The following is a 26,226-nucleotide window of genomic DNA, read 5'->3' as shown; positions in this document are numbered from 1 at the left end:
ATCTTGTGAGCTCACGGCAATATTATTTATTAAACATGCTGTGTATAAAATATATGAGCCAAGAAGGGTGGACCTTAAGACATGAGGGCATTTAGGAAATTGGAAGGAAGATTAAGTGTTGGAAAGTCGTCATTAAAATGAAAAGAGACAGGAATTGGAAAAACTGATTTATACTCATTTAAATTCATAAAGAATAATGATAGTAATTTTCTTGTATGGGTAAAGGGCCCTTATTTTAAAAGGCTAAGAGTATTAATCCTCACAGAGGAGATGCATTATGTAAGATAATTATATTTATCCTCATTTTTTTTTTATCCCATTTAAAAATACGTGAATAGACCAACAAAATAAAATAAGCCCCTAAACTCAAACAGGACACTATCACCTAGAATAATACCCTACAGTAGCAGTTTTACTGACACATACATTGCTTCATCATATAATTTTGTATTCCTTCTACATGTTTGTTTCTAAAATAATTTAAAAGATGCAAGACCATGAAGGAGCAATTTCCATGCAATTAGAGGGAGAGGTCCACGCCTCTCTGGACAGGGAAGGGTTAAAAGGCTCAGTTTTAATGGACTAGGTCAGTAGTCAGCAAACTCATTAGTCAACAGAGCCAAATATCAGCAGGACAACGATTGACATTTCTTCTGAGGGCCAAATTTTTTAAACTTAAACTTCTTCTAACGCCACTTCTTCAAAATAGACTTGCCCAGGCCGTGGTATTTTGTGGAAGAGCCACACTCAGGGGGCCAAAGAGCCACGTGTGGCTTGAGAGCCGAAGTTTGCCGACGAACGGACTAGGTTGATCATGTCTCCCAGCTCACTCCTGATTTACCTCTGCCATCCATGATTGAACCTCAATTCAGTTTGAAAGGTAACTTTTGATGGTGTCACAAATTTCCTTTAAAGTTTGAACGATTCACCATAAAAGTTTCTTAAGTCCCTGCTGAATGAATTATTGTCAAAGCTTTGGGTTTCCTGGCAGTTTCTGGGAGTCTCAGAACTGGTCATTGCGAATGTATGGTCTATAGCCTTAAGAACAGGAAATGTCTTTTCCATTCTTTCCTCCATGTTTGGCCTAGCCTATAGGTTCATAGCAGTGCTCTGAAGTTGGAAATGTTTACCACTAATTTTAGTGGCAACACAAAAGAAATGATGGCAGAGTTAGACTATCTATGAGCCTATTTCTTTTCTTTAATATATTTTATTGATTTTTACAGAGAGGAAGGAAGAGGGATAGAGAGTTAGAAACATCGATGAGAGAGAAACATCGACCAGCTGCCTCCTGAATACCCTTTACTGGGGATGTGCCTGCAACCAAAGTACATGCCCTTGAACAGAATCGAATTTGGGACCCTTCTGTCAGCTCTATCCACTGAGCAAACTGGTTACGGCCCTATTTCTTTTCTTCAATGACTTTTTGGGTAATCCTATATGCTAGGCTGTAGTTGTTTTTAGTTGTGTTGCAATTAGCCATTGCAAATAGAATCATGCATTCAAATTCCAGAATTACGTACTTTGGAGACCATCTGATCCCTAAGAGTCTTCAAAAGCCCTTTTTGCCTAAAGCAGATCTCCGGACTTATTTCTCCATTCAATCTCTATTTCCCTTAATATTGTTCCTTTGAATTTTTAATGAAACTCTCAAACTCAACAGAGACTCTTAGCATACAATTTAAGATGAAATAAAAAGAATGAATTCTATCTATACTTCCTCCGAGACAACCAACAAAAATAAAACCTCCATCCTTCATCAAAAGATTTCCATAATTGAGTTTATATTTTCACCTACCTTCCAGAAGGAGCAAAGAGTGGCCTTTCCCATTTTGAGTGTTATCGTGTTCCTCCTTTAACATCTCAAGGAGGTTCAAGAGGAGAAAGAGTCACCCTTGAGGATCCTTGATTATTTCAGAATGTATCTTAAGTACCTAGATGGTGGATTGTACTGATTTTTTAAAAGAGAAAAACAGGTCCTAACCGGTTTGGCTCAGTGGGTAGAGCATCAGCCTGTGGACTGAAGGGTCCTAGGTTTGATTTCTGTCAAGGACATGTATCTTAGTGTGGGCACATCCCAGCAGGGAGTGTGTAGGAGGTAGCTGATTGATGTTTCTCTCTCATCAATGTTTCTAACTCTATCCCTCTCCCTTCCTCTCTGTAAAAAGTCAATTATATATATATATATTTTAGAGAAAAACAATAACACCAACCCTGTGCAAGTAATTCATAGTGGTGTTTAGTAGTGGAGGAGGAGGTTGAATTCCTTTGGATCCATTCATTATTCATCTTTTAACACTTGTTGAACACCTACTTTATACCAGTGTTCAATCCTATTTATAACCCATTTTACATATGAGGAGGAAATTGAGGCAATGTATATATTAGTAACATCTGAAGATGCCACTCTTCAGTTAGTTAGCCTCAATTTCTCCTCCTTCTTCACCCCATTACTATTAATATTACAATTTCCTCTCTATAAATTACTACCTTTTATCTATCTAAAATGTGGATAAATGCAAGATAACTGTTATATAACACTATTTACCTGAGAAATAGGTACTATTATAACTCATCTTACAATGCAAATTGAAATTGCCCTCAAACTTATCCCATTTACTTAGCTTTAGTTTACATTGTTAGAGACATATTTTTGTCTTTTTTTTTCTGTATTTTCATGAATATTTTGATGTGCAATATATCAAGTATAGCTCTTCTGTTTCAGAGTTAATCTGGAAGAGGTAATCTATTGTGAGTTTTCACAAAAAATGAATTAATGATAAATAATTTTCTTTAATCCTATATAATAAAGAGGGAATATGCTAATTGACCATCACACCCTCACAAAGATGGTGGTGCCCACAGCCAATAAGGAGTGAATATGCTAATTAACTGCCATGCCCTCAAAGATGACGGTTCCCAGCCTCCTTAGCCCCCCAATTGCCCAGAGCCAGCCCGAGGTGTAGGCAAGCCTCCGATGGTGGCTGCCCATCCTCCCAGAACTGTCCTGAGGCTCAGGTAACCAGGTCCGGCTGAGGCTTGCGCTACTGGCAGTGGCAACAGCAAAGTTGTGATGAGGGTGTCGCCTTCCCTGATCACCAGGTCATCTTCTGCCCCTAAGAGTTCCCAGACTGAGAGTGGGGCAGGCTGGGCTAAGGGACCTTCATCCTCCATGCATGAATTTTCATGCACTGGGCCTGTAGAGTACCATGAAAGTGAACCAAATGTAGCAGCTGTTACTACTGTCCTTATCCAGCAAATATTTATTGACTATCTAAAGCCAGAGGATGAAGGTTCAAAGGTCAATAAGACACAGCCCTGCCCAGAAGCGAGGCTCAGTGATTGTGTTTTGGACTATGAACCAGGAGGTCATGGTTGAATTCCTGGTCAGGTCAGGGCACATGCCTGTGTTGTGGGCTCAATCACCAGTGTGAGATGTGCAGGAAGCAGCTGATCAATGATTGTTTCTCATCATTGATATTTCTCTCTCTCTCTCTCCCTCTTCTTCTTCCTTTCTCTCTGAAACGATTAAGAATATTTTAAGAAAAGAAAAAAAAAAAAGACTTAGCCATGCCTATAAAAGGCTTTTAGTCTGTTCCAGGAAATGGATAATTAAATAGATAATTAAAAAAACAGTTGGATAAATTCTAAATTCTGTCCTAAGCACAAATGTATGGCAGAATATTTGTGAAAGAACCTAGATGTGAAAATGTTGATACCATGTACCAAGAACTTTGCAACTCTTATTTTAGCACAGCTAAAGTTGTTACAATTAAAAATAACATCTTCGCTTCTCTTAATGCATACAACTCTTCAATATTCTTATAATATTCAATATACTCATTATATTCTCCTCGTAATCTTCATAATAGCCCTGTGAGATAGGTAATTTAATTACTAGTAGATTAATTTTGCTGTTGAGGAAATAAAATTAAATATCACATCTAACATAATAAACTTGGAGTCCATTGAAAAGCATGTCATAATTTTGAAATTATTTGGATCTGGTCAACAATGAAGGGAACAGTAATAACTTCAGATTCAAAATCCTTATTAATGATCCATGAAATGTTAAAACATATTTTTAAAATATTTAATTGATATTTTTTATAGAGAGAGGGAGAGAGAGAGAAAAATCTATGTGAGAGTGAAACATGGATCAACTGCCTTCTGCACACTCCCTGCCAGGGATGGATCCCACAACCAGGGCATGTGCCCTGGCCAGAAATGGAACAGGCAACCTTCTTGTGCACAGGACAGTGCTCAACCAACTGAACCACACTGGCCAGGGCAGATGTTAAGATATATTTTTTAAAAAATCTATAAGCCAAAGAAGAGTAATTTAACTCAGGATAGAAAAAAAAAATGTTTCTTAACTGTTCTTTATCACTATTTAGGTAAGAAGATGTATTGAGTTAAATAGCATGCCCTCAAGAATTCATGTCCATGAAGAACCTAAGAATGTGGCCTTATTTGGGAATGGGTTCTTTGCAGGTTAAGATGAGCTCATAATAGGCTCTACACCCAGAATAACTGGCGTTTTTATGAGAAGGGTAAAGACACCGAGACAGAGACACGTACAGGTTACTATGGAGGCAGAGACTGGAGTTATGTCAGGGGTTTCCAGCAACCACCTGCAGCTGGAGCAGACTGTCTCAGATCACCACCCCCCCCCCCCCACCCCTCCAAAGGAATCAGCACCAGGGATACCTCCATTTCAAATTTCTAGCCTCCAGAACTGTAGGAAAATAAATTTCTTTTTGTTTTAAGCCACCAATTCTGTGATATCTTATTACAACAACCTAGGGAATTAACACAGAGAGTAATTGCACTTAAACACAGCAACTGACTTTTAGGTTTTCAATAAAGACTATGCTGGTAGCAAGATAGTAGAAAGATAAAGTTTTCTTTTCTACAAATAGACCCCCCCCCTTTTTTTTTTCTATGAAAATGATTAGACTTTTAATTAAGAGACATAGATTCATGAACCAACTCTGCTACTTCTCAGATGTGGTCTTGGGCAAATTAAGTTACCTTCATGACTTAATTCCCTCATTGATAAACTGAGAAATATTAAATCTCTACCTAAAAGGGCTCTAAAGCTCAAAAATTCAAGATATTAGTCACCCACAAAACTCTGTAAATTAATAGAGCTAATTTGCATCTAAGATGATATTGAGCCACTTTCTTTCTTTCAAAAACTAAATTAAATTCATGGTTTTGGTTTTGAGTTCATTTAAAATAATTTCCTTAGAGACTTTTCATATTGTTGCTCATGAAAATCAGATTAGGTACATTGATCACAGTGCCTGTGCTAGAAGTAATACAAATTCTGTTTAAGATTTCCCAGGCTAGTTTATAGATGTTCTAATAAAAGTGAGTATTAATAACCCTAATGTTAGGCAATATTTTGAAATTAGACTTATATAACACTTTGCCAATATAATGTGGGTTTTGTTTTTTTTTGTTTTTTTTTTACATAGTTAACAGCACAAATAATGTTTTTAAAAACATTCATTGACTATAGATCTTATTGATTCTAATTATGGATTGGATGAATAAAACTAAATAACATATTAATTATAGTATTTATTTAATGTATTGTATAGCCTTAATATTCATGAGGGATATATCCTAAGATCTTCCTAACTCTCCAATACATGAATATCACTGTAGAATAAAATTGCTTAGTTGATGTAATCATAACTACCTACTAATAGAGTATTAAATCCTATGTAATAAAGAACTAATATGTTAATTAGATTGGACAGCGGAATGGAATAACCTTCTGGAATGACCAGTGGGCTGGGACGGGGGGCGGGTGTTGTGGGGCCATGAGGCAGCTGGGGCAGCTGTGAGGGCCAAGGCAGCAGCCAGGGCTGAGAGGGCCTACCCTTGCATGAATTTTATGCATCGAGCCTCTAGTAAGATAATAAATTAGGAGCAACAAAGCTACATTGAGCTGCACACACAAAGGTGGTCAGCTGACTGAGATTTATTCTAATTTAGTTCTCAATTACGGGCACCAGCTTCATCCTATAAAATAAAAGGCTAATATGCAAATGGACCTAACAGTGGAACAACCACTCTCTATGATGCGCACTGACCACCAGGGGGAAAACACTCAAAGCAGAAGCTGCCCTCGGTGCTCAGTGCACTTCCACAGGGGGAGCACCGCTCAGCCAGAAGTCGGGCTCATGGCTGGCAAGCACAGAGGCAGTGGCGGAGCCTCTCCCGCATCTGCAGCAGCGCTAAGGATGTGAAAGGTGCTAAGCCGTCAGTCAGACATCCCCTGAGGGAGCTCCCTGACTGCAAGAGGGTGCAGGCTGGGCTGAGGGGGATCCAGCCGGGGCACGAATTTTGTGCACCGGGCCTCTAGTAGTCATATAAGATTCACAATTGTACTTGAGCATAATGACATAGTACTATCGTTATAACCTCCAGGGTCATTCACAAATAGATACGGTCCCAAGATTAAATCTATAAAGGCCATATTCTATTAAAATCCTGCTATCTGGAAACATTAAAATTTTCATACATCATTGTACTACTTGAAATATATGTAATTGAAACTTGAGATCCTGGCCATTTTGAAAGCAATTTAAATGCAGTGGATGAAGGTCAGTTTAGAAGGAGCTAAAATTTACTCTTTGGCCTTTATGGATTCAACATGCATTTGTAAAAATAGTTCTTCCTAAAGATTTTTAAAGGGATGGAAGCTCTTTCTCTTTAGAGCTAATAAAGCTGTTAATCTAAGAGACTGGACCATTAATGATATTATTTAAAGCATGTACTGTGTGAATAATTTGTCACTTTGGTCTAAAGAAAAGAATACTCGTCTTTAGAAAATACCTGTGTTCATTTGGTGCATCTGTATCTCTCCAGTGCCTGGTAAAATAACTTGTAATGTCACTTTAAACTAATTGAGAAAGCCTTGTCCAGGAACAGTAAGGCAGTTAATATACAACATTGCTGATGCTGTCAGATGAGTGTACTTTTCACTTTCTCCTCTGAATATGTCTTTTCGGTCCTTCCTGTAGGAAGATCACACTTTTTGTGTGTGTGCAATGCATTTTATTGAAATGGTACAAATGAGTGGAAAGATGCCCAAGACAAATCTCTTCTGATTAGTGACAAAACATTTTTCCTTCATAGAGAGCAACTTTGTACTGTTCGGTGGTGATGTTGATGCTCTAGTTCTGTGGGATGAACTAGGGCTCGGTCAAGTAAAGGCTGTGGTGGTGAGTTCTGACCAGATCCTAGGTCTGAAGTTAGAGTAGAATAGAATTCTTTAGTCTAAGGAGGGCAAGATTTCCTCAAAGATCTCCTAGGAGCATCTCCAGACTAAAGTGATCCCCCAACTTCTAATCTGTAGTACCCCCAAATGAAGAATTAAAAAAAAGTCTATTTAACAGAGCAACACATACATATTTAAGTGTTTCTGACTACAAAGCCAATGCTTTTCGGAAGAGCATGGCATCTAGCACAGTGATGAGTACATACATTCTGCACTAAATATTCTTTGAACTGAATAAGTTTTCTGTGTGTGTGTGTTTCTACATATCAGAGATTTTATAAGCAAAAAACAAGAAAACCACCTAAACAAGTTTGGCTCAGTGGATAGAGCATCGGCCTGCAGACTGAAGGGTCCCAGGTTCGATTCCAGTCAAGGGCATGTACCTTAGTTGCGGGCACATCCCCAGTGGAGGGTGTGCAGGAGGCAGCTAGTCGATGATTCTTACTCATCGATGTTTCTAGCTCTCTATCCCTCTCCTTTTCTCTCTGCAAAAAAACCAATAAAATATATTTATAAAAACAAACAAACAACAAAAACAAACAAACGAGAAAACCTGTGCCGCTGAAAGCGGTTTGGCTCAGTGGATAGAGCGTCAGCCTGCGGACTGAAAGGTCCCAGGTTTGATTCCAGTCAAGGGTATGTACCTTGGTTGAGGGCCCATCCCCAGTGGGAAGTGTGCAAGAGGCAGCTGATCAATGTTTCTCTTTCATCGATGTTTCTAACTCTCTATTCCTTTCCCTTACTCTCTGTAAAAAAATCAATAAAATATATTTTTTTAAAAAGAGAGAGAAAACCTGTGCCTTTTTACATTTTTCTCCCCTGCAAAAAGCTCTATTGTTTCATTGTTCCAATACATGGGAGGGGGCTTCAGGAGACTGAAAGAATGGCCAATAGTTTTGGGGAGAAGCTCAGATAAAAGACAGATGCCAGGGGAGGTAGAGGGGCCTCTCACAGCCCTCTGAGCCCCAAAGGTTCCTGGTGGCGCTTGAGGGTGAGCCTTTGGAAGAGACACTCACCCTGCCCGGCCTGGGCCCGGCCTGCGGGGGTGAGGCAGGTGTCACCCATCTTCTTGATGAGTTTCACCTCCTCGCCCTGGAAGTGGCTCTCCAGGAAGTCGCAGAGATGAGGGTCTGTACGGGTAGAACCCAGGGCCTGCAGCTCCTCACGGGCCTGGGTCAGGCTCCTCTCCAAGGCCAGGGCAGCCTCCCTGGCATCTAGCTTTGCCCACTCCTCTTGGGTAAGCTTTGGCATGTCCTGGAGAGCATGCAGCTGCCACGCTGGTTTTGCAACTTTAAGAGACGCTCAAGGCCCCCACGCTTCTCCACCAACTCGTGGAAGAAGTGGCTCACGCCTGCCCTCGAGAGCCACATCGTCCTGGAATAGAAGCCTAGGGGAGGTAGGTGCGGAGGCCGCAAAGGCAGGTGGCCAGGCGGTGGCCGCAGCCTCCACCTGGGGGAATGATTCTGACGAATTTGGGAGCTCTACAGCAGCGGTTCTCAACCTGTGGGTCACCTAAGATTACTGGGGAACACAGATATTTACATTAAGATTCATAACAGCGAAATTACAGTGATGAAGTAGCAACGAAGATAATTTTATGGTTGGGGGTCACCACCCCATGAGGAGCTGTATTAAAGGGTCCCGGCATTAGGAAGGTTGAGAACCACTGCTCAAAGGGCCTCCAGAGATCCAGGAAGTGATGTGCAGCTGTAAGTGGGTGACTAGCTGGATTGGCTCCAGGCAAAGTGATATATATATAATCTCACAAATTCTCCTCTCATAAGATCTGCTAATGTACAGAACATGCTGAATTGTCATGAAGGATGTACCAAACCAGTCCTTTACAATTAGAGAAATTCTGGGGGCATATTACATTCAGGATCTATAACTTCCTTACTGTGGTACCTATAGTCTATATTTAAATGTTTTTATTAATTTTTTTTTTTATTTCAGAGGAAGGGAGAGGGGAGAGAGAGAGAAAGAAACAACCATGATGAGAGAGTCATCGATCAGCTGCCTCTTGCACACCCCCTACTGGGGATATGCCCGCAACCAAGGTACATGCCCTTGACCGGAATCGAACCCAGGACCTTTCAGTCCCTAAGCCGACACTCTATCCATTGAGCCAAACCGGTTTTGGCTGGATAGATTTATTTTTTTAAAATACTTTTTTGTTGTTGATTATTTAATGAGGTGACACTGGTTAAATTATACAAATGTCAGGTGCACAATTCCACAACACATCACCTGTACACTGTAGTTTGTATGCACCACCCCAAGCAAAGTCTCTGTTCATCACCATAACACCCTTTGTCCGCCCTGTGCCCTCCCTCCACCGCCATCCCTGCCACCACCATCCCTGCTTCTCCCAGCCCTGCTGGGTTTACATGCTCACTGGCCAGCTCTTCCTGTGCTACAGCCATTTCTCCATGTCCTTGGTCTCTGAGGAAGCAGGGCTGTATTTTCCAGGGTCTTAGGTCACTTTTTATTTCCCACTTAACGCCAATCTCCTAAGCCTGCCTAGGTCCTGTCTTTCAACTTGAGGCAGATGCATCAGCATACACCCGAAGACTGCAGTTCAGAAAGGGCTTTCTGTGTTTAAGGAGTGGAGAGAATTCGGTGCCACAGGAAGGCAAGCTGTGCTGTGGGAATAGACACAGAAGCTGGAAAACGCTTGGGAGCTGAACTAGGAACAGCTGGGTAGCCAGACTCTCAGACCCCAAGTTACATACAAATCAATCCAGAAGCACAAAGCTGTGGCGTGTGCAGATAGAAAGCTCGCTCCTAATGTCCTGTTCGTGCACCAATTTCACCTGCTTTAGCCATGCAAGTCAGCCCTCAGGGGCTGGTCACTGGCAGGGGACAGACTGTACTGCATGAGGATAGAATGCAGAATTGTGGAGACTCTGAGGCAAAAAGGCAATGGAATCCTTTTATAATAAACTAGAGGCCCGATGCATGAAATTCGTGCAAGAGTAGGCTTTCCTTCCCCTGGCTTCTGGCACTGGCACTGGCTTTCCTCTGGCACCGGGGACCCAGGCTTCCCTCCGGCCACCAGCACACACCCACGACCTGGGCTTCCCTTAGCTGCCTGCTCTCGCTTCATCTGGAAGGATGGCTGGTCCAATTAGCATATTACGCTTTTATTATTATAGAAGGCTAATATGCAAATTGACCAACTGGGTGGAACAACTGGTCACTATGACGCACACTGACCACCAGGGGGTAGATGCTCAAACAGGAGCTGCCCCCTGGTGGTCTGTGCGCTCAGCAGGAAGCCGGTTGGCTGGTAAGCACAGTGTCAGTGGCGGGGTCCTCCTATTTATTCCCCCCGACCATTGGATATCCCCCAAGGGATCCAGGACTGCAAGAGGGCACTGGCCAAGCTGAGAGACCCCCCTGAGTGCACGATTTTCATGCACTGAGCCTCTAGTCTAAGATAAGGAGAAGTAGCACTCTGAGAACCCAAGGACGGATCCTCTGAGCCACCATCACCTTCGTAGTGAGAGTGTTGATGAAGTGCTTATACTGCGAGGCTTTCTACACATGTAAGCAAACATTTCTCAGGAGGAATGTAAACACTAACGTCATAAAATTCGTGCAAGAGTAGGCTTTCCTTCCCCTGGCCCAGAATTGGAATCGTAATATGGTTAGGGTATTTGTAAGACAGGAGGCCGATGAGCATTGCATTGCCTAAAGTAGCATGTCAGTTATATCTTGCACATGTGCCCCCCTGGGTTCTGAAATGGGGGTTCCTGTTCACATTACTGTAATTCTTATTCATGTTTACCAGGGTGCCTAAGACTTCCCGACTTTATGCGACAGGGGTTAGGGGAGGCTGGGGGAAGGTCAATGGGTGTGTGTGGGGGGAAGGAGATATATGTACTAATATATGTAATATTTTAAATAACTAAAAAAATTTTTAAAAAAGACTCCCCAACTTTGAAGCAATCATTAAGGGGACTGAGGTTTTTGATTGCTGAACAGTAATTGCATGTTTCTGAATAAACACCTATATAATAATAATACACATTCTGAAAATCACTTTGTGACCACGGAATTGGCAAAACTCAGCAATGAATTGGAGATGATAAATTATTTTAGGAAATTATTGAAGGAAAAGAAAAATAACCTTTATGAAACTTATTAGGCGTGAGCCAGAACTATGCTATTTAATCTTACAAGGAATGGCACGGTTGAAGCATGTAATTTGCTTAAGTAATATGATCCACAATCCTGGGGACAGGAACCCCACAGCAGGCAGGAAAACTCCTTCTGCAGCCTTTATGTGAAGACTGATCCTTTTCTGGGTAACAATGCTCACGCACTTCGCCCTGAAATATTGTCCTTCCCTCCAAACACACCTGAGGAGGGAAGTGGGAACGTGATTTCAGGTGCCCCCGAGGTGATGAGCAGCTTTTAAGGAGGTTTTTGTTTGCAGAGAGCTGGGGTCTGGTGTTAACCCAGCTGCAAGGTTTTACTGGAAAAGCCGCTCGCCTCTGAGGAAACTGTGGCATTTGGGAATGGGACGTGTCAGGTCGTCTCTGTTCACAAAAGAGGAAAATAACGCAGATCCTGAGGGAGGAAAGGAACCATCAGGGCAGTTGCCGCCCGGGCTTTATAGCAGGAGGCGCTGCCAACGGACCACCACGTGACGCCAGGCGGCTCTCGGTCGAGGGAGCCACCGCTGGGCGCTCTCGGGTTCAGGAGAGCGTGGGGGGCGTGGCCTAGGTGGCGCAGCACGTAGAAGGGGGCGGGGCGGCTAGGCTGGGGCGTTTGGGGGGCGTGCTCGGGGCGGAGCTTCCCATGAAGATGATACTGAGGCCAGGCCTAGAGGGGCGTGACAGGGGCGTGGCCTGGCCCCCATGATGGGCGGGGCCTGTTCGCTGGTGCTGAAAGACTGGAGCTTGGCGGGAACCTTGGACAGATCCCCTCAGCGCCCTGTCATGTCGCTCACGCGCCTCACGCCGCCCGTGGCGGCCCTCAGGGGGGCGGCCCCCGGCTCCCCGCCCCCCCCAGACCCCGGGCCCCAGCCCCCCAGCAGCAAGCGGCTCCGCGTGGAGGAGCCCGGCGGGGTCCCCGGGGCGGGGTGGCGGCTGCCCCTGGTGCCCCGCCTGTCGGAGGCGGAGAAAGCGTGGGCGCTGCCGCCCAGGCCCTTCAGGGCGCCGCTCCTGCCCGCTGACGTGATGCTGGGGACCCCCGCAGACCCGCGTGGGGAGGGACCCGCCCGGGGGGAGCAGACAGGAAACCCGGGACGCCCAGACAACGGGTCCGAGCGGAATCCCTGTCTGCCGTCTCCCCCCTCAGGAAGTCTGGTTTCCGGTGCGAGGGCTTCCAGAAGGTTCTCTGGAGCAGGGCCCTGTGACAGGGACGGTGTCCTTGTGGTCTGTGGTGACAGATCCCCAGCTGAGGTGGGGCAGCATCGGCCCGACTTGTCCCTACATGACATACAGGGACCCGAAAGCGAGGCTGGGAGGCAGGGTTTGGTCCAGGGGAGAGGCAGCGGGCAGGGCGACAGTGACAGTTCTGGGAAACCCACAGGAAATCTGTCCCGGGACCTTACCTTTTCCCAGGAAACGAAACCAACATCCCATGAAGTCCAGGACAGATGGAAAGCTGGCAGCGTGACACGGTCAAATGAAAAGGAAAGGAACATTCCAGCATCTTTGCTAAAAATGCCAAAATCTCAAAACCTGCCTGGCACGAACATTGTCAACCCCGGGTTTTTCCGAGATAGCAGCCCCAGACCCCTCCCTGAGTTTCCAGCTGACTTACAGAGCAAACCATCCCCTGTCTATGTAAAGGAAAGAGCAAGGAAAAAGAGCATAAAAAATGAGACATATGTTACCGGGCCCACAGACAGTTACTGGCCCCAGAATAGACAGGCTGGTAAGAGGCGTAAGTTACTGGGCGATAAACACACTGTGGGCGCAGAAGAGAGGTTTCCTGGATGTTGTGAAAGGAAGGACCAATCGGTCAGTAACCAAAGGATCAAGTCTAATGGGAGAGATCCTGCTACGAATTTTACTATAACACTGCAGAATGCAAATCGGGAAGAAGCGGAAACATGCTTGGACTGTTGCATGTCCACCAGATTAGAAAAGTGTCAAAGCGAGAACTATAACATTAGACATCTTTTGAGAAAAAATAGGGAGAACAGCTGGGTTATGCATAAGTACCAAACTAAATGTGAAAATAAGAAGAAAATTGGAGGAAACTGGAATTTGCTGCAATTACCAGATACAGCTCTTTTAAGCCAAGAAGACTATTATAATCTAAAAGCCATGAATACATATGAAGAACGACCAAAGCTTCTTATGATAGGAACACTGGGTAGTCAAAAAGCTTTAATACATTTTTTTTGGTTAAGTGGTAAAGGAGAAAACAATAATATGCTACAGTTGCCATCTCCATATTATACTTCACAAAGAGACTTTTATTTAAGCAATGTTTTTGTCAATTTCATTACAGAAGGGTTTTACTTCCATACAAGTATTTCAGCAAAAGAAGAAGATAATAGTATTTTAGCCTGGCATGAGGTTTTGAAGTGTCTAAAGCAAACTGATGTTCATAATCTAATAATTAGGAATATAAATGTCAATAGAAGAAATAACATTTATTTACAAACCGGTGTTTCAAAGCCTCTGCATATCATATTACAAGCCAACATAACTTCTTTGCTCAATAACTTTGACTCTTTAACTGGAACTGAAAATGATTCTAAATTAGAAGAGGGATGCATTTTCAAATGGATAATGTGTTTGAATTATCCAAAAGATATTATGGTAGAAAGTCATATTGTACATCTAGGAAAGACTTTAACTTTTTCAATACCATTAGGCGATAATATGAAACCTATGTTAGAGAAGAAAAGGTTTTTTAAAACTGAAAAAGTTTTCAAAGAGTTTAAAAAACAACCCATCAATCCCTTTAGTATGACAATTAAAAATGTAGTTTTAATGGACTTTGATGACAGGGATGAAATTAGTTACAAGAGTAAGACTTGTCCCGAACAGGAAATAAATGTGAAAAATTTTGCTCAGTATAGTACAAATACTGTGAAAATGCATGTTAATTCTCTTCCTCGATTCATACAGAACAACTATGAATATATTAATGAAAACTTTTATGAAATAAATATGCACAATGAAAATTTAGATACTGAAAGAAAACAAAAGCATAGCAAGATTAGTAGCTTTAATTTTAAGTACATTGTTGAAGATATCGTCAATGTTAGGCAACAAGCCATACCAGCAAGCCACTACACAACACGTACTGAACAAACCAATCCCACGATTTCAACTCAAGTTCAAAATTTTGGGAGCTTGATAAAAAGTGAAATCGAAACAAAAAGAAATAACTCCATTTTAAAGGAGAAAAGAAATGTCATAGCACAAAGTTTAACATACAGTCACCAAGTTCATAAAAATATTAAGATTGAAAAGGAAGAGAAAAATAGGTTTTATTTAATGGATGGCATTTTTTCTGTGCAACCAGTTTCCTTAATGAGTAGGAAAGACAATGTGGAAGAGACTAAATACGTTAATCAACATAATCTTGCTGACAAAAAGGAATATGAGAGAATTTTGCAAGAAAGTGAGTTAGCTAATTTAAAGCATTTTTATCCAAAGAATGACTCTCCAGAATGTGTTAAACATCAATTGGAAGCTGATCTGAGTGTAGGGAACAATGAATGTTTTCAGGATTTAACTGCCAAGTGTTTACCAACAGAAGTTATGACAATAGCCAAAGATTTTGAGATGAAAAGTAAATTTGATTTAGTTCTTGAAGAACTTCGTATGTTTCACAAAATCAGCAAGGAAAATGAAATTCTAAGCACCGTGGAAACAAACAATAGACAAGAAAATTACTTTAGAGAAAATAATGCTGTGGAGGCGGTAAAAGCAAAGATAAAAAAAGATTTGAAAATAGGTAAAGTCAACAAAATCTGTGCATCTTCGCTCTGTGATGCTAACGCAGGTCTTAATAAGCATAAAAGACACCAAAGTTTATTTAACTGGGAAACAGTACAAAGAAACAGAGAACAGGAAGTTCCTAATGGACATTCCTATTTAAGAACATCAGAGGAAGAAGTACTCTATTCAACTTCTGAGGAAGGTATAAAATTAGTTTTAAAATGTTTTTTCTTATGATAGAAAAAATTTGTAGCCTTTTCCTTCTGTGTTGGCCAAATATATAATTTTGGCAAAAGGGAGATAAAGTGTAGGCAATGTTGATTGATGCACATTATTTTCTATAAAGAACTGTTCCAACATTAAATATTGAACTTGAAGAAAAGAAGTGATAAAATTTTTACAAGGGGCTTTGAAGCATTTATCTCAATATTAGGAGCCAATGGGAGGAATGCTTTTGAAAAAGTAACTTGTTTAATACTAACATTTTATATAAAACTTACAGTAATATATATTGATCTTTATTTTCAGATTGTGAGAAACCCTCACCCAAAAGATCTGCTTTTTCCTCTGATGAATTTAAGGAAGAAAGAATTAATTATATAGTGAAGGGAGGTAAGATTTCTGATTATTTTCTAAAATACCTTCTAAGATAATTATTGCATTCTTGTATTTTTCAGTATAAGGAAAATATACTTAAGTTGTTAGAAAATAAATATAAAGATTTAGTACCTTTGTAAATATTAATAATGTACTGGAGCAAATTCTAATAGTTAAAAATTGGCATTTTAGAATATTAGCTTTAAAAGAATATTATTGGGAAATGTGCTCTTCAAAACTGCTTAATTATTTGTTGGTTTGCATTGAAATAACTATGTAATAAGATAGATGTAGTACATGTTTAATATACAATCTAAATATATGTAACATTAATTGGCAAAACAAAAAGCATTTAACTAAGTTGAATTTTCATTGATGAGATGTTGCTCACAGTTATATAATTATCATCAATGTTCTCTATTCTTTAATTATCATGAGGCTCTTTATGTAGACATTTTATTTAGTAATTAAAAAATTTAGTGTCACTTAAGCTATATTAACATGATTTATGACTATGGAATTTAAATTTTTGATTACTACTAAACAAACTAATGAAAAGTTAAACTAGCCTCATCATTTGCCTAAAAGGTCTATAATGTCAGGATAAAACACAGCAAGTCTAACGTCTAGTCTAACTTATAATAGTACCAGTGGAATGAGACATAGGGTAGGATTTACATTGAGTAATTGTTTTCCAAATGACTAAAACTTTATTTGGTCAGAAACTGCTGGTATTACACAAGACCAGAGCTAGAAAGAATAATGATGTAGGTGAAATATATTTACCAAAACATCTTTAGTCATTCATCATTTCTCAAAACATTTTTCTGGCTTCTCATTAGTAAGATGCTGCTCGTGGAACCTTTATTCAGCCACTTCCATAATGCATCATTTCCTTTTTCTAAACTTACAATAAAATAATCTTAAAAATTAATCCAAGTCCTGGAAGATAAAAAGCCCACAGCTAGTTTCTTCTCCCATGGATAAAGAGAATAACTGAGGTAGCAATACTCTATGAAACTAAAAGCAGGTGGCAGAATTAGCCTGGAAAGGATAGGAATTGCTTCTTCTAGGACGGAAAGAAAGGAAGAACTTGGGTTAATTTTGAGATAGAACGGAGGAAGATTAGGGAACGTACACCTATATTCATCATGATTATAATTGTGATAATGAAATGTATGAAATGAAAGATTAAATTATGTGCACAAATTTAAAAAATGTTACATTTGTTGGACATATTTGAACCTATACTACTTACTGTATCTTTGCAAGAAAAAGTGCCTCATTATTATAAAATATGGCATATAATGTGTGAGGTCAGCCAGAATTATTTAATATTGTGTTAGAATAGTTGTCTTGGATTTACTTACAAAGATTATCCCCAATTGGGATACTATTCCTAAGACGTGTTAAAAATCGGTAGTGTAAAGGAATAGCTGAGAGACACTGGGAAGTAGGGATAAGGCCTGTTTATACAGAGTGATTTTAAAGGCATTAGGAAACCTCTGATTGTGCTGAAATGCTTTTGATACTCACCTGTCATCATGATGCCTCCAATTAAAGTTTCTGCCACTTGTGTCTCCAGTTTACATCCTGTAAACTCTGTGTCTCTCTTTTCTATCTGTGGAGAAGGTAAGTATTTTGGGATTACTTTGAGCATGTGTTATATGCCAGCCAGCCAGTGTGCCAGGAGCTTTAAATACCATTCAGCATCCATTCTCCCCTAATTTTAAATTATATACAAACTAGAGGCCCGGCGCATGAGATTTGTTCATGGTATGGTCCCTAGGCCTGACTGGTGATCAGGGCTGGCCGGGGCCTTCCTTAGTTCCATGCCGCCCCCTGGTGGTCAGTGCACATCATAGTGTGTGATCAAACTCCTGGTGGAATTCCCAAGGGGACACATTGCATATTAGCCTTTTATATATATAGATGACCTGGGTATCTTTCTAAAAGATTATGGCTCTTTTGTGGGATAGGCATTAGGATTCTGGTTCTTAACAAGTGCCTAGATGCTGCTAGCCTGTGGACTGTACTTAACATGCAAGTATTTAGAAAACAATCGAGTTAGTATTATTTTTAAAAGATGACTAATACGTTTCATAAATTTTCTAAATATTTATTTTTAAAATGAACTGTTTCTGGTAGTATATTTGAATATTTAGAATTGTTAAATGATATAATGCAATACATTAATCCAGTACATAGCAATAATAAAAAGGGTCATAATTTATTTAATAAAAAGGTAGAATATCCAAGGTTACAAAAAAGCACATCCTTACAACTATAACTTAATCACTGTTTAAGGGCATATCCTTTGCAAAAGGCCTATTGTTTATAGAAATTGGTTTAGTGATTTCCCACCCATTGCAAAGTTATCAGAAGTATCTGTCATATTACAATATGAAAGAGGAAAGTTATACTTTGAAAAAGTAATAAAATAGACCAATCATGGCTTTGTTCTGAAATAAAAATCTTGTAATGTAGAAGTACGCTTAGCATAAATTGCTGACATTAATTTATAACCAAATCGAATGTATCAGACATCCATTAATTTTGTGTTTATTTGAATAATCCCTTTTTGTTTAAAAAATAATCTAGCAATTTTTATTTTTTTTATGAGTAACTAGCTATATCATGTTGTTTCCTCCCTTTTTACATATAGCTAAATTTTGGATTTTATTTGATTATTGTTTATACACATTCTGTTTGGTTAAACTTAGTAGAAATTATGTTGTTTTTCTTCTGTCAGATTTGAAGTTATGTTGATTACACTATGTTGAGTATAATGTGCTTTTATATTAAGATCATACTAATTCATTAAAGCTTGATACATTTTTAGCTTTAAATATGTATCCTACTGTTCAATTTTTAAAATAAAGCACTCTGAAAATTAGAGGTATTGTATTTTATTATCAAGGGTAGTTGATTCTATTTGTCTGGTTATTGATTTAATAACAGATATATTTTCATAAAATGTTTTGAGCTGTTTTGAAATGACATTTGCATTCTATTATTGATAATCTCTATTAGAAATAAAACATAATCATTAATAGTATAGTTTAATTATTTAGCTTCTAATAAGAAAAAATGACATGGTGTTTAAAACCACTATATCAAGTATAACTTTAAAATCTATATACGCCCAGGTAGCTGAGCTGGTTACAGTGTTGTCCCAATATACCAAGGTTGTGGGTTCCATCCTCAGTCAGGGAACATACAAGAATCAACAATGAATGCATATATAAGTGGAACAATAAATCAGTGTTTCACTTGAAAATCAATACTTAAAAAAAAATCTATGTAGTTTTGTTGTTAAGTCAAACTGCCTGACTAAAATGATGGTTTTATTTAGTTTGTATTTATATTGGCCAAGTTACTTAACTTTTGTTCTGAGGTTTTTACATTTTAAAAATGGAGATAGGATTAAGTAAGCTAATTCATTTAAAGCACTTCAGTGACTCAGTAAAGTTTCTATATGATTAAAAGTTATCAAAATTCTTAGAAACTATGAGTAATTTTTTCCTTTAAATACTTTTATTGTCTTATATTTTTAGGTAGCAATTTTTCAAACGGAATTTCAAGAGTACTACCTATTAAGACATGCACTCGTCCAATCAGAGTTGGTTTGTCAAGAAAAGCCAAACTTAAACAACTTCATCCCTACTTAAAATAAATATGTTATGAGGACTTAAAAGAAGATATTGGACTTTGATATTTCAAAAAATTTCATGACAACTATTTATTGCTTATTCTTTCTTTTGCTAAATGCTTTTCTGTCACCTTGGATGGTTAGGAGTTTTCTTTATTAAGAATGGAGAGAGAGAGAGAGAGAGAGAGAGAGAGAGAGAGAGAGAGAGAGAGAGAGAGAGAGAGAGAAAGAAAGTGTGTGTGTGTGTGTGTGTGTGTGAATTATCTAATTACCTTTAAACACTATATTTTATTGATATTTTATGGCATTAGCAATATACAGATTAAAAGTTTTTGTGATCTAATAAAACATGTCAAGTTATTCCTCATAATATATGCATATATATAAAAATGCTTTTGTGGATAAGATTGATAGCCTTTATAGGTTTCTCTAAAAGATCTGTGACTCTTCGAAAGGCAACAAACCCTATCTGCTTCTGTTTAAAAAGCCAGCATGCCTATGCTTCATAAGTGTTCTGTATTTGAAGTGTAGTGGAATCTTTGCTGTTTATCAGATGTAATGTTTTTGTTCCTTATAAACAGGTGTGTGTGTGTGTGTGTGTGTGTGTGTGTGTGTGCACAAAAGCTAACACTGAAATTTTGAATCAGCAACAGAGTGAGTAAATTTTAATATGTATTCACTGCTGGTTGTTAAAAAGGAAAATCTCCCCTATGAAATTATTGTGAACACTTTGCTTTGTGATCACTTCAACATTTTTGGGGGCTGGGACAAGGAGGAAAAGTAACAATAGTCCACATGTCCCTGGCATCTATTCAGAGCAGTGTGAACAATTAAATGATCTTTTGTAAGAAATGTTTTATGATTTAAAAAATAAATTCCATGAACTTATTTTTAGTGGTCATTTTTTCAAAAGATGGTCATTTTTCAAATGGCTGAATCCCCCAACCTGTCTTATACTTAATACTGGCTTTTAATTTCAGCTCCTCTGTTGAAAATAAACGTATCTCTTCCTTGACTTAGGCAAAAACCTTTTGGTAAATTCAGTTCAGTTCTAGAGATTTTTAAAAAAAGGTATTTTATTGATTTTTGAGGGAGAGAAAGAAACATTCATCAGCTGCCTTCTGCACAATCCCTGCCATGGATCAAGCCTGCAACATAGGCAGGTGTCCTGACCAAGAATCAAACAAGCAGCCTTTTGATGCATGGGATGAACCCCAACCAACTAAGCCACACAGCCAGGGCTTGGGCAGTTCTGGTGATTTGATGGTTTGAAAGTCCATTGGTTGGGAAGAAATTCCATCATACGTATTCATGCTTTAAGCTGGGGATTTTGTTTGTTTTTGCAAATACTTGCACCTACTTTGCCACAGTTTTCTATGTTAGTAATTGTGAAGAACCAAGGTGTGGAGCAGTACTAAAAATGGTATAAGTAATGGTATACGTATATACCAGAAATCTGATTATAGCAATTTTTATTGATCAGAATAATATTTGGTTACAGAACTGACTGATACTAAAAAAATTCTGATTATTTATTACTACATAATTTCTCACACATATGCTTTTCCATTGTATGCAAATTGAAAAAAAGGATGAAACATTTTTGTTGTTGTTGTGTGGTGGATTATGTAGGAAATGTTTGTGGAAAAGGATGAAAAAAAATTCTGTGGATCCTTTGTGTAGTATCTTGACATTTGTATTAATAGTTTAAAGTTCACTTCCAAATCAAACTCCCATAATGTTAGAAAAGGAAGGTAATGGATCATTGTTCTATTTCACTTCCCTTATTTTTCAAGTGAAAAAAAAAATAGAGGTGCAAAGAGAATGGATAAGTTTTTCAAAATCACCAAATTGGTCAGGATTGGGATAGAGGCAATCTCCTCCATAGCATTCTTTCCCACCTTTCTCTGCATCCACTTTCTATTTCCTCCTCCAGAGTTTATCTTTGTCCCAAGAGCAGAACTGTGATCATTTAGCTAATACCTACTATTAATTTATTCACACATAGAATAAATGTGTTTTAGTACTCCTACTCAGAGATAGAATACAGAAGTCTTTGCCTCAAGGCTTAGCTTACTTCAGATTGGAAAAGAAATGTCAGATATACATAATTTAAGAGCAACCATCAGTAGAATAATATTTTTGAAAACATTAGACAGAAAAATAAAATGGGCTGCTTAGCAAAAACAAAGGGAAGAAGGAAGCAGCAAGAAAATACAAAAAACGAAGTGTGTAATGACAGAAGAAAGACCAAATGTATTAACAAAATAAGTCTGATTATCCTATTACAAGCCATGATTCTGAGACACACTAAAAACCACCTCAAATTCAGCTCTTATTAATTTCCATGTTATACCATGTACTTTCTAACTTCACTATCCTGCTCTGATTTCTTATTCTTCTCACAGAACTCTTCAGCTCTTCACACACTATACAATTTATGCCTTACAAGAATGCAAGTCCTTGGAGGAGGATTCTTTACCTCCTCCGCCCCTTTTAATATATCCTAAGTGCCTGGAATAGTACCTGCCCCTACTCAGCACCCATACAATATTATTTGAGTGAGTGAATGAATACATTTTTAAAAATATATTTTATTGATTTTTTTTTTTTATAGAGAGGAAGAGAGAGGGATAGAGAGCTAGAAACATCGATGAGAGAGAAGCATCCATCAACTGCCTCCTGCACATCCCCCACTGGGGATGTGCCTGCAACCAAGGTACATGCCTTTGACCAGAATCGAACCCGGGATCTCTCAGTCCACAGGCCGATGCTCTGAGCCAAACCAGTTTCGGCATGATTACATTTCTATACCTGCTCATAATAGCTATGTCTTTTTGATCTTTCTTTATAAATATTTTGGGAAATATTACCTCTCCCAATGCAAAACTTGTTCTTCCTAGTGTCATTACTCAAGTACCCCTTTCCCCAGGACCTTCTTCCCCAACATACATATACACTCAGAGACATCACCGTCCCCTTCCTGCCTAGTTCTGTGAGTTTGTGTTTCTGGAATTGGAAAATTGAAAGGTAAGAGGCTGGTAACATTTTAGCTTTTAAGTTTTTGTGTCTCCATAGCCAGGTTGACAGAGGTTGCATTGGAGGCTGTGGTGGAATACATTTTAAATTGAAACCCATTCTCGCCTCCACTTTGTTCTTTTTGTCCTTGTTCTTAAAATGTAAAAGTTGAATGTGCTCAGATCAGAATAAAAATATTCAAACAATGAAAAGCCACTTCAAAAAATTCTTGCTTTTATTCAACCTTAGAATAAATCTTGGTGTTACTTCAGTTTAAAATAGCAAGCTTTTTGGGTGTGTAACAGTGAGCATGAGAAGAAAAGCAGAACCTTATATTACACCAAAATGAAAAGTTATGTTATAGTCAATACATTAAGTATGCAGACCTCTGAGGTAATATTACCTGTTTAGTCTTATTTAGTTAAGCAAAATGGAAAAAAAAAGTCTAGTGACTTATAGTTTTTCTAAATAGCAAACATCCTTTAATTTATTTATTTATTTATTTTTAAAAAATAGAATGTGAAGGATTTGTCCACTTTAATATATTTTATTGATTTTTTACAGAGAGGAAGGGAGAAGGATAGAGAGCTAGAAACGTCGATGAGAGAGAATCATCGATCAGCTGCCTCCTGCACATCCCGGTGGGATGTGCCCGCAACCAATGTACATGCCTTTGACCAGAATTGAACCTGGGACCTTTCAGTCCACAGACTGACGCTCTATCCACTGAGCCAAACTGGTTTCGGCAGCAAACATCCTTTTAAAGGAACCTATCCATTGAATGGCTTGGGCCTGTCTAACTTATGAGAAACTCTCTATTAAATTTACTCACATTCTGTATCAATAATAATGAACCATAAAAATGATTATCTGGAGTTTCTAAAGTCAGTTATGAACAAAATCCTATGGATGTAACCTATTTTTCCCTTCTCGGAAAGAGATGTTTCAGTAGCATTAAGGTTTGTAATCTGGGGACTTGAGGAATGGAGTAGAGATTATTTTATTTTCATGGGACTAAAATTAAAGATAATATTCATGAAATGTCTAGCTGAACTTCTGGTATACAGTAAGCTTGTAATTATTAATATCTGTTATTGTTAATATTTTAAAAAGGAGCTTTTTCACCCCTTATAGGGTTAAATAAAAATATACTAATAGAGTTTCCTGTTTAAGGGATCCTACCTATAAAGGTTGGATTGAAAAATATTTTTATGTTTTTAAGTCTATTACATGTTTTGAATATTTATTTTTCAGAATAATTAATTCATAATTCAAACATTGTATGTTTAGGTCAATCTATTTTCACATGTATAATGTACTATGTCAGGTCCAATGGCAGTTCTTTTACTATAAATAATTAAAAAATGATACAGCTGTTTTTATAACAGCATACAAATTTTATTACATAATACAAGCTTACCATTTTAACAATTTCTAGGTATATTGTTCAGTGGCATAAAGAACATTCACATTGTTGAATATAGCACGTTTGAACTTCATTGTATTTAAAATAACATATTTTGCTCAGTTTTTCCTTTTTTAAACTTTTTATTTTTATTTATTTATTTATTTATTTTAATATATTTTATTGATTTTTAACAGAGAGAAAGGGAGAGATAGAGAGCTAGAAACGTCGATGAGAGAGAAGCATCGACCAGCTGCCTCTTGAACACCCCCTACTGGGGATGTGCCCGCAACCAAGGTACATGCCCTTGACCGGAATCAAACCTGGGACCTTTCAGTCCGCAGACCGACGCTCTACCACTGAACCAAACCGGCTTCGGCCTTTTTATTTTGTTTTAAATTCATCTTTATTGTTGAAAGTTTTACAGTTCTTTCACTTGGGGCTTGTTTCTTTTGGCTGACGCTTTGGGTTTGTTTCCATGTATTAGGTAGATCTGCTATGACTCCCAGCCATGGTGGATATCACACAGTGGGTGACCTGTGAGATCCAGTGGTACAGTTTCTCTGATCACCAGACCTAAGTCTAATAATGTTCCTTGTATGCACTTTGTGTGTGCCTTCCCGTTACAATTGAGTCCTTTTTTTTTTTGTTAACATAAACACCAACTGGTTTATTATCTAGACAGCTGATATTAAATATAATGGGATTCTTCTGCCAAAGTATTGTCTATCAATTTGATCCATCAACTTTTGATGCTTAAAAAAAGTTCACTGGAATAAAATTAAACAATTCAATTTAGTTCATCTCTTTTATTAACCCAAATACAATTACTTGTCTTCTGGTTTGTTGACGCATTATAGGTCAGACCACATTTGCCACAATAATGTCTGTCCAAGTGGCTGGCCATGAAAACTCCAGCACCACATTCATCTGAGGGCACTTCTGAAGAAGGCGACTGCTTTTGCCCTTCTCACCCACTCTGTAGTATTTCAGGACAGCCAGCCTAACCTTCTTTCTCTTATGCTTGTTCTTCTCAGGAGTGGTGTAAGACTTCTTCTTTTTCTTGGCACCGCCACGCAGACTCAACACAAGATGAGGAGTGGACTCCTTTGGAATGTTGTAGTCAAAGTATATCCATTGGTCTTCCATTTGCTTGCCAGTGAAGATCAGTCTTTGCTGATTGGGAGGAATTCCTTCCTTATCCTGGATCTTGGCTTTGACTAGTATATTTTCTATTGCCCCCCCCCCCCCCCCCCCCCCCCCCCCGCCCGAGGGTTCAACCTCAAGAGTGAGGGTTTTAAGGAAAATCTACATCCCGCAGAAGGCGTATTATTGAGTCTTGATTGCTATTGGCTCGTTCCTGTGTGGGCTGAACCCTCAGGCTGGCAGACAGTGAAACTCAACCCCCAACACAGTGTGCAGTCTGCTATGCAGTTACTTATCACACAAAGTGGAATTCTCTGAAAATTTTGGAGCCTGTGTATTCTTCTACTGGAGCTTATTGAATCCTGCTCTGTTGTTTGAAGTTTACCATTGGGCTTATTGGTTTTAAGCCTCTTTGGAGTGTCTCTGGTACAGGCCAGGTCTCTGGTCAGGTGCTGTTTGTGACTGGCCCTACTAAGAGTTATCAGCAACCCATAGCTTGTAGTTACGTCTGCTAGGGCTGGGTGCTAGTGGGAAAGACCATGTTGTGCACCAAGGACTGTTTTTTCTTGCCAGGGCCCAGAGGCAGGTCAGACAAACACTCAGAACAATCAGAGATCTGCCTCCGCCTGCAGGCACATTGTTAGTTTCAGCCTCTTCAGGAGCCAGTTTACAAGGGGTGGGGCAATTTCTTCCCCCCAGGCAAAAGTTGCAAGAATGGGAAAGATTTGCCTGAGAAAGATGGCTTCTCCTGTATGGAGGAATGACTCAGCACATGGGTCCACAAAGTTGTCCTCTGTTTTCTCTCCTCACCAAGCTGCCCACACCAGATTCTCCTCACCCAGCTCTAGTCCACTCTGTCTTCCCACTGCTGGAGCCCAAGGTAAGTGGCAGCAAACAAAATCTAGTGTGTAGGCTCTGCAGAGGATGTTGGCATATCTAGCTGTCTATTCCTGCTGGACAGAACCCGTGGTGCTTTTCACAGCCAGATGTTATGTAGGCACCTTTCCTAGTTCTGGTGGTTTGGGCTGGGAAGCCCTCCAGGTTTGAGGTTTAGATCCCAGACTTTTCAGGGGGAATCTCCAGCAATTGAGATAATCCTCTGGAACCTCAGCTTCTGCCTTTGGGGCTCCTCTGCTCGTCCTCTTCCATGAGGTCTCCTCTGTATGTCCTTGGTTATAAGGGTTCTTTTCAGCTA

General features: G+C 39.3%; 1 protein-coding gene across 1 annotated transcript; it reads left to right on the top strand.

Moving 5' to 3' along the window:
- Positions 1 to 12,165: 12,165 nt before the first annotated feature.
- RAD51AP2 (RAD51 associated protein 2) lies at positions 12,166 to 19,486 on the top strand (the record flags this gene model as incomplete). Its single annotated transcript, XM_084900386.1, has 4 exons — positions 12,166 to 14,171; positions 14,274 to 15,415; positions 15,742 to 15,825; positions 19,368 to 19,486. The coding sequence occupies 4 exons, from the start codon at positions 12,166 to 12,168 to the stop codon at positions 19,484 to 19,486; spliced, it is 3,351 nt and encodes a 1,116-aa protein (XP_084756512.1).
- Positions 19,487 to 26,226: the final 6,740 nt, after the last annotated feature.

Source organism: Pipistrellus hanaki (genome assembly GCF_964339955.1).
Source record: "Pipistrellus hanaki genome assembly, chromosome: 12".
Taxonomy (NCBI): Eukaryota; Metazoa; Chordata; class Mammalia; order Chiroptera; family Vespertilionidae; genus Pipistrellus; species Pipistrellus hanaki.
The sequence above is the reverse complement of the archived record's forward strand: the minus strand, read 5'-3'. Positions and strand labels throughout refer to the sequence as shown.